General features: G+C 27.6%; 1 protein-coding gene across 3 annotated transcripts; it reads right to left on the bottom strand.

Annotated features, from left to right (window-relative positions):
- Positions 1-3,411, bottom strand: LOC108819408 (uncharacterized). Of its 3 annotated transcripts, XM_056991785.1 has the most exons (14): positions 3,022-3,400; positions 2,852-2,943; positions 2,351-2,709; positions 2,191-2,264; positions 1,936-2,095; positions 1,807-1,831; positions 1,621-1,710; positions 1,360-1,531; positions 1,169-1,242; positions 971-1,040; positions 761-832; positions 536-669; positions 380-453; positions 1-294 (listed from the first exon to the last, which is right to left on the bottom strand). In XM_056991785.1, the coding sequence occupies exons 3-14, from the start codon at positions 2,538-2,540 to the stop codon at positions 245-247; spliced, it is 1,185 nt and encodes a 394-aa protein (XP_056847765.1). In that variant the 5' UTR covers positions 2,541-2,709; positions 2,852-2,943; positions 3,022-3,400; the 3' UTR covers positions 1-244. The 3 variants fall into 3 exon arrangements, 2 of the variants coding, with proteins under 2 accessions (XP_056847765.1, XP_018447941.2); XR_001944241.2 differs by lacking the exon at positions 2,852-2,943 and having other exon boundaries at positions 536-677; positions 3,022-3,411; XM_018592439.2 differs by lacking the exon at positions 2,852-2,943.
- Positions 3,412-9,529: the final 6,118 nt, after the last annotated feature.

The following is a 9,529-nucleotide window of genomic DNA, read 5'->3' as shown; positions in this document are numbered from 1 at the left end:
GAATCCACGTCCTTTTTTGCAAGTTTTTCAACAGCCTCATTGCAAGTTTTCAAACAGTTAATAATTTTTTCAACTACTACATTGCATATAGTCTGATAGCTATATTTGTATCCTAAAAATGCTAACATTGATTTCACACAATTCCCCAATCTGAATATTCCATCTATTTTGCTCGTCAGATCGAAACCGATCAATGGTGAAAACATCCGCCTGGTTTTCAAAAAACATAGGTGACAAGTAGCTCTTATGTTGTTTGTCTGTTCTTCAGTACCATTGGAGCCACCAACATCCAAACTGCCACACCATTAGTCAACATCAGAAACATCACAAGCCTTCTTCATTCCTAATGAAAACTGGTAAAAAGGAGCTTTTTACTTACTGTAAATGCAAACCGCGAGCCATTCGTTTACTATTCTAACCCAAGTACTTGTCCACCCAACGTCAATAGTCCACCTAACATAAAAACGAGCTTTGTTTATCAAATTTGAAGTTTATTTTTGGAATAAAAATAGTGTTTGTTCATAAGAAAACTTACCTTTTCATGGAGTGATGAATGTTCCAACCAATAAGTAGCATTGCAAAGTACATTGCTCCCGTAGCAAACACAAAATGGAAGAATCCGTATCCGTAAGGAATCGCGTCTTCTTCTTGATTCTCATCTTTTCTAAACTGTAAGGCTACTCGCTATTAGTGATCAGTTTTGTGTATACATTTGTGTTTTTTCAGAAAAAGTGGTTGTTCATATAGGATAACAACAAACCTGAAAGCATTGTGAATCTACTCCCGTGGAGAATGTTGCGATCACCATCGCAAGCAGTGCAACCACAAAGCTCTGCACAACAAATATATATCCTTAGTACTTTCTTCAAAATGATCTAAAAAGTCACAAAAGATTCTTGAAACGGTGCTGACAAAAAAGAAAAGAAAAGAAAAGAAAGAACGATTCTTGAAAAGGTCTGAGAGTTTTAACTATGATGGTAAGCCAGTCCGTTCTGCTAGAAGATTCAGCATTTCTGTTGCAAATTTCTCCTACTGGTTCACTGCAAAACGAACTTAGTAATGTCACAAGACTTATGAGACTTACACTCTTGGTCATACATGTAAAGAGGTCCACTACGCTCTAGCTAATTTGTACATGGTATTAAAGATTAGATCAAAGGAAACATGCCTTCTAATGGCGCACCAGCAGATAAAAACAGCATAAAGCCCCATAAGCGAGGGAGTCAAGAATCCAGAATTTATCTGTTAATTGCAAACAGAAGGAGCGATTTCAAAAATCTAATCCACATATATGACAGAAATAACTTCTTCAAAAATATGTGAAAAAATAATACTATTGAGGAAACCTCATTGACTCACTTTGGGATGTAGAGAGATACTTGTCATGAGTTGGATTAAGAACAAAGTCCATGTGATGAAAAATATGTTGAGAAGGCATGATGGATCAGGCACATACCATATGTACATCAAAATCACACCTAATATGCATAAGGTATACGCAATAGTTGCTAGTAGCATCACATGAACATGGCTGCAACATAAAAGTTATATTAGAAAATTAACACAGTCATTTTGATATGTATCTCAAACTATATAAAAAACAATCTCATGTTGTCTCACCATCTCTCTGCGTCTTTTTGGGATTGGAAAAATTCATTGAGCCATGTAATGAAACTGATGATACTAATAAGCTGTATCAAGAGAAAGACCCTATAACAATAAGAAAGAGAAGAAGTTCTAGGATATTTGATAAGCTTCCGAGTTAAAAACATCACACAGATTCTGAGATAAGATTAGAGACCGTACCCCGCACCAAAATGTGCAATCTCCCCTGGGAAGCAAAACAGAACAAAGGGAAAAGCCATGTTACAGGTCAATAGTATAGATAGCTAAAAATGATTAAACTAAGATAATTGAGGATGATTAGCCTTATACCGTAAAGGTCAATGATAGAAGAAGGCAGCAAGAAGGGGAATATGATTAAGCCAGGCCACATTAGAAGCTTAGCAAACCACCATCCTGAATGCCATTTATCTCTTGATGAATGCGTCTTTGATGTGGCAACGGTTGTGAGAAACATAATGAAATAAAATAGCTTGGGAAACAGTTAAGGAAAAAAAAAATGTTTCGGAAGAAATCTTCAACGTGTAGCATGAAACATAGTTTATACCACTGGTTGAATAAGGATACGAAACATCCCAAGCTAACCCGTAAAACACCTTCAGTCCCCAAACAGTTTAGCCCATCTTTACAATTCTTAAGTTCTGCAATATTGACCAAACAAAATCATCATTAATCTGAAAAACATTACTAAGAACATTTTGTGATGCTAAGACTCTGAAAACCATACTTTTCATCTCTGTCAAGGCTCCTCGGCCATAATCGCGGACAGCCCAAGCCAGCAGATTCACCAAGAGGAACATTAGACCGTACACATATCTTGCCATCCATGGATTGTAGCCATTACGAAATTGGATAAACCATGAACCGTTCTTGATTACGTCATAGCCATTATTGTCAGTGCTTGTACCAGTCTCCATAAGTCTTTAAACTTAGCAAACTTTCAAGACATCGGAATATCAAAAATATTTGGAAAATATGATGTTTAACACCATCAATCGCCAATCTCACTCACGGTCTTCTTGAGATTATCAGTAAATTATATATTGACAGTATGAGGACGAACTAAAAACTTCACGTATAGAAAACCTGAAACAAAAAAAAACCATGAAAGTTATAGGAAATGGATTCAATGAGAAAAATATATAATATCAAATAGTTTCGCAAACAGAAAGTATATTTTTATCTTTTTTTTTTTTGAAGAGAATACGAAAATCGCAAGAAACATTACCCTAACAAAAGCCTGATTAGGCATGCAGGCATGCATTAAGTATCTTACAGAAGTCCACTTAATGTGCTCGCAAGTTTGAAAGCAAACATAAACTATTGAATTCCCAAAAAATCAAGATTTAGCAGTAACTAATGGAGTATGAAATATTATAAGGGTAAGGAATCACAAACCAGAATAAAACCAATAAAAGCTCTTGACTAAATCCAAACAATTTTCTCTTCTCTTTCTCGACCTAGCTAGTAAGATAAAACTTCCGAAGATGTTTTCAAGATGTTTAAATAACTAAAATAGTAGTACGAATGAAAATGGAATATTTCTTTTTTGTAAACTATGAAAATGGAATATTAACTAATGATTTCAAGATGTTTTAGCAAAATAAAAGTATCAAAATCTCTGAAAAAGGAAGAATCCTTTTACGTAAAATAACAAAGCGGCCAAGAAACTTTCAGTTGAGAGAGAAACGAAAGCTTAAAGTGAAGATAAAAAAGGAAACATGTTATGGAAAAATCCATGATTTTGGGGGGATCATTGTATACAATTTGCACTCCATATGAAACGTGTACGAACATTATTGGACTAAAGAATCTTTTCAAGTGAGCAAATTGTTAATGCTATGAGCACATTACCTACGCTTTTTGCCTTTATTTATGTTTTCTTTTTACCAGAAAATCAGAAATCGTTTCCCTTTATTTAATTTTAGCTTGAAGAAAAAGCAAACTTGATTTTTAGAGCTTCAGAGGTCCACTTCACGCCAACAATTTAATTGATTTTTTTTATATATTATAACGAAAAAGTAAAGGACCAGCCGAAACTAGATCTGATTTTTATGATATATAATCAATACTAAGTGGTTGTCACAAATTTTTGGATATAAAAATTGTATAAAAATTATATATAAGTCTGAAGATTAATGAATAAGAAATTATTTCATAACATTCTATTTTATTTTGTTTAACCACTTTGTTTTACATTAATGCAAAAAAATGATGCAAAATTACAAAGTTTCCAATATTTTGTAAAATCATATATCACTTTTTCTCACACATTTTATATTAAATTTTTGGCATAACACTCACAATTAGTTAACAAACAAATTCATTCTTAAATTCTCTCCAATGAACACATTATCTTATCAAACACTGATTCATTTGACCAATTTTTCATTAAAAATAATTATATTTTAGATATCTTTTAAAAGTATTATAATCATTGTTATAGAATTAATTTAATAGAAACCTATTTTAATTAAATATTTATCAGAAAATCATATCTCATTTTTAATAATGTGATGCAATTATTTTGACTTATATTAATGTGAGATTCAATGAATTTATTACATCAAAATAAAAAGTTTCTGTTTGTATAAAAATCGTTAGAACTTTGTTTCATACATTGTAAAGCTTTTACTATAATGTTCTGATTTTTTTTTCGATTTTATACTCCAAAAAATAAATTAATTTATTAATATAGTTTTAAATGACTTACCATAGAATTTATATTTTTAAATAATTTACAAACTCGCTATATGATGCATTAATACTTATTATAATTATTTTATCAACTACTTTTTAACAACATACTTTATACTAGGGTGAGATCCGCGCCCTGCGCGGGTGAGATAAGCTTTTTTTTAAAAAAAAGTTTGAAATGTTATTTTCCAACATTATGTATTTTATAAAATTAAAAGAATACAATGTAGAAGTATTAAATTCTAATAAATGTAATATAATCAGGCAGTACATAAGATATTGATTTTTTTTTTGGAAATATGAAATGTTGTTTTCATGTTCTGAATAGATTATAGAGAATTATCTAGAATTTAGAAATATATATTTTTAGAAAATGGAATATACTCTATATACATGATATATTTGGCGTTATTGCCATTATTATTATTCTTGTATATATTGGTTTATATTTTGAAGAATTTGGTCTATATAATAATTATGTTTTGTTGTGCCTTAATTCACAATTGTCTAAAATTATGAATAAATATTTTTTTTTAAATGTAAAAAAAATCATGTTACACTTAATTGGATAATGGCCGCTAATATATATATGTATACTTCCACTGTTTTTATGTTTAATGTTATACTTTTTCGGTCAATTATAAATGTTATTTAAATATATGTATATAATTTCAGGTTTATTTGACATAAAAAGTAATTATGAGAAAAAGATATTATAAATTAAAGTTTAAAATTAAAAGATAACAGAATGAAAAACACCAAAATAAGAAAGTGTGAACTCATAATGGAAAACAACAAAACAAATTTAAACCACAAAATAAAATCCAAGATCGTAAGCAGCACATCCATGCCAAATTCCTTAGTAGTTATAGAAGGGAATCCTATTAAAACAATATAATTGAAGTTAGTATATTATGTAATGTCTATCTCACTATCAAATGGTATTACCTCTTTCTGAAAGACTGGATCTCTGGAACATTGTCAGGTTCGAATAAAATTCTCGAAAATCCATCAATCGTTCTCACTTGGTTGAGCCCACTTGATCATGATAAAAAAGTGAACATCATAATAAACGTTTAAGATATTAAACAAATTCAGGAGATCAAGAATATAAGGATCATGTCAAAACCTGCCATAGTAAAATCTCAGAAACTTTTGTTTCTTAGTTGATAAATAATATTATTGAAACTTAAATTGGTGTGGTATTCAACGAAACAATAAACTTGTTTATATAGTCAATAGAATATACATTTAGTAGTTAATGCGTATTATACGCCGTAATAGCAAGTAAATATTGGATTTTGATACGCAAATTCTGTCATATCAAAATTTGGACAACTATTTGAAAAATATATACTCGTAATCCCTAATGACTGATCTTATAACAAAATATATAGAAAGTGAAAATAATGCAGTAAATTTCGTATGCAAATCATGGAAAAACGAATCTAATTAGTTTCTAACTCACTCACTATTTAATATTTGTCAAAATTCAATTTCCATATGAGAAACAAATTTAGAAAATCTTCGTAAAGATCAATTAGAAATATGGAAAGTGGAAAGGAAGAGAATAATCAAAATTCGATTTCGAAATAAAAAGATCATAATTCACTCTCTATTTAATATGAGTCATAATTCTATTTCCATATGCAAAAAAAATTTACAAAAACTTCTTAAAGATCATTTCAAAATATAGAAAGTGGAAAGGAATGAAATAATCACGTGGACAAAATATATAGAAAGTGAAAATAATGCAGTAAATTACGTATGCAATTCATGGAAAAACGAATCTAATTAGTTATTAACTCACTCACTATTTAATATTTGTCAAATTCAATTTCCATATGAGAAAAAATTTGGAAAATCTTATTAAAGATAAATTAAAAATATGGAAAGTGAAAAGGAAGAGAATAATCATTCTTTTCGATTTCGAAATAAATATGGTCCCGAAATTGACTTCTTCCCTTTTATACATATGCGGACATGAAACTATGTATAAAGGACATACGAATATGCATGTCTGTCCAATGGCAATAGCCGTAATATCCTAAGGTGAGTAAGCCTTCTTTCATAAAGGGTCTGAGAAGGAACATCGTGCCGACACGTCGTCAAAATGGCAAACACGAAAATATAGTACTCTTTAAAGGTTACGCTCTATTTTTGCTTCCATTTTAATACTAAGGGGATAATTTATAAATAGACTATTAGTGCAAATTTCCACAATTGCTACCATTAAATACTATAAATGATTATGCATTTGACGAATATATAAATAATTTGGAAACTAACATTAACTGGTTCTAATATTTTCTCTTTTAGATTTTATTAAAATCAATGAAAACTAAAAATCACTGACCAATGAAATTATAAATTTTTTTCTCAAAGTGTGTATAAGTGATACGTCAGTAGAAGTCATTAAAATGACTTTTAATTAATATATAGGAAGACATAAGAAAAATCTTATCTAATTTTTAATAATGTGGTGTAATTGTTTGACACATATCAATGTGAGATTTAATGAATTTATAACATCAAAATAAAAATTTTCTATTTGTATAAAGTTGTTAGAACTTTGTTTCATACATTGTAAAACTTTTAATATAATACGATGTTCTGATTTTTTAGATTTTGTATTCCAAGAAATAAATTAATTTACTAATATTATTTTAAACGTCTTACCATACAATTTATGTTTTTAATAATTTATGAATTCGTTATATGATGCATTACTGCTTATAATAATAATTTTATTTATAAATAGACTGTTTGTGCAAAAAAGAAATGACGGAATATTATATAAAATTTCCATAATTGATACCATTAAATACTATAAATGATTATGTATAAGAATATATAAATAATTTGGAAAGTAACATTAATTGGTTATAGGATTTCTTTTTTTAGATTTAATTAAAATAAATGAAAAATAAAAATTATTGTCCATTGAAATTATAAGGATTTTTCTCAAAGTGTCTATATGAGTGACGCGTCAGCAGAAGTTACTAAAGTGACTTCTCAATTAATATATAGGAGGATAAATAATAATACTTATTTTTTTATTAAAGTTACATATGTTAATTATTTTATTTTTCGTGAAAGACACATATATAAAATTTTTCATTTTTTTGAATTATACAGAGGTATCAAGACACCACAGAAATGGTCCAGACTAGTTACGTGTTGACACGTATCGGTCTTCTGTCTCTCGCGATACCGAAATGTTAATTTTTTCCTAATTTCCCAAATTAATCAAATGTAATTTTTAAAATAACAATGGCGGTTTTCAGGAATATTTCTTTTTGAAGTTAAGTTATTAATAATATTCAAAAATATTCCTTAACATGGGTAAGAAAATAAAACAAATCATGCATCTTTGAAAGTGATACCCGCATAGTGAGGTTTCTATTGCATATGGAGATGAAGTAGACTTTAGATAAATTTCAAAGTTATTAGTTTTGTCTAACATATCCTACTATATATTAATTGAGAAGTCACTTAAACGTGTCATTAATATATGAAGTTTCAAAAAATTGTTTTAATTTGATTGGATGAAGATTTTTTTTAATCAAGAGATAAAGTAATTTAAGAACCAATAAATAACACTTACCAATATCTAACACAAAGTTACATATATTAACTATTTATAAAGTTAAGGAAAGTGTATATAATCTCTCATCAATTCCTTTATAGCCATCAAAATTTTATAAATGTTATAGAACTTCTTAAAATAATAATTTATCGGACCAATATAATGACTATACAATTTGATATAGATTTTTAATATATTTTAACATTTTTCAAAATATCATATCCCATCCTCCTATACATTAAAAGAGAAGTCACTTTAGTGATTTTTGCTTAGGTGGCATTCATAGAGAGCTTCTAGGATTAATTCTCTTAATCTTATTGGTTGAATTTTTGATAATTTTTTTTCATTTATTTTTTTATAATCGACCAAACATTACCAAATTTGAATCCATATAATTAATACGGTCTTATTAATATAGTATATTTGATCGACACAAACATTACCAAATTTGAATCTATATAAATTAATACGGTCTTAACAATGACATACTTTATGGACAAGGCATTCATATTAGAAATTTGGAAAGCTTCTCAAATATAGAAATTATAGAAAGATTAATAATATTTTATTTCTTACTTTTAATATTTATAAACTATAAAATATAATGAACGAAATTTATATAAGATAATTATAATAGTTTTATACTCTACTTGATGAATTGTATTCGAATATAATTATATAATAATTATTTAAATATTAAAAATCCAAAAATGTTTATTAACATTATTTTTAGATTATTTATCGTTGTTTAAGAATAAATTTATCAGAATTTTAAAATAATTTACAGAATGTTATAAATTATTTATAAAAAATAAATTTACTATATATTGATTGAGAAGTCACATAAGTGATTTTTATTACGTGTCGATCATAAATGAACTCTTAATTATTATAATTTTATTGGCCGATGATTTTTAATTTTATTTATTATAATCCTTCTATATATTAAAAGAAAGTACATTTGCCAGCTGGCACTCTCACAGCCTTTCTCATAAGAATTCTATTGGTTGATTTTTTAGAATTTCTTTTTGATTTATTTTTTCCATCGACACTACTAAAAAGGGAAGCCCTCTAAATACTTACCTTATTTTGTAATTTCGATATATCATTTAATTCATCGATCCCACTATAATAGAAAAGTACCGTGAATACTAATTGCAAGGAAAAAAAATAATTTAATGACCAATTAACATCACTTTTCAAATGACTTACATAATATTATTTATAACTATTTATGGTAACTAATTGTCGAAAGTATGATATAAAGCTATTTTATTAATTCAAATAAATATTTTAGATTCCAAATGGTTTACATAATATTATTAATAACTATTTATGGTAACTAATTGTCGAAAATATGGTATATAAAGTCATTTTATCAATTCAAATAAATATTTTGGTTTATTATTTTATGTAGTCTATAGATATATAAGAATATAAAGTCATTTTATCAAATCAAATAATTTATTTTAATTCATTGATCCCCCTATAAAAGGAAAGTAACATTGAATACTAATTGAAAAGGAAAAAATAATTTAATTCCCTATTAACATTACTCGCGCAAAAATATTAGTTAATACATGTAATAATTATTTCCTTATTACAAATGGGAAGAATTCT

Source organism: Raphanus sativus, chromosome 8, assembly GCF_000801105.2.
Source record: "Raphanus sativus cultivar WK10039 chromosome 8, ASM80110v3, whole genome shotgun sequence".
Lineage (NCBI taxonomy): Eukaryota > Viridiplantae > Streptophyta > Magnoliopsida > Brassicales > Brassicaceae > Raphanus > Raphanus sativus.
Note: the sequence above shows the minus strand (reverse complement) of the source record. Positions and strands in the feature narration are given on the sequence as shown.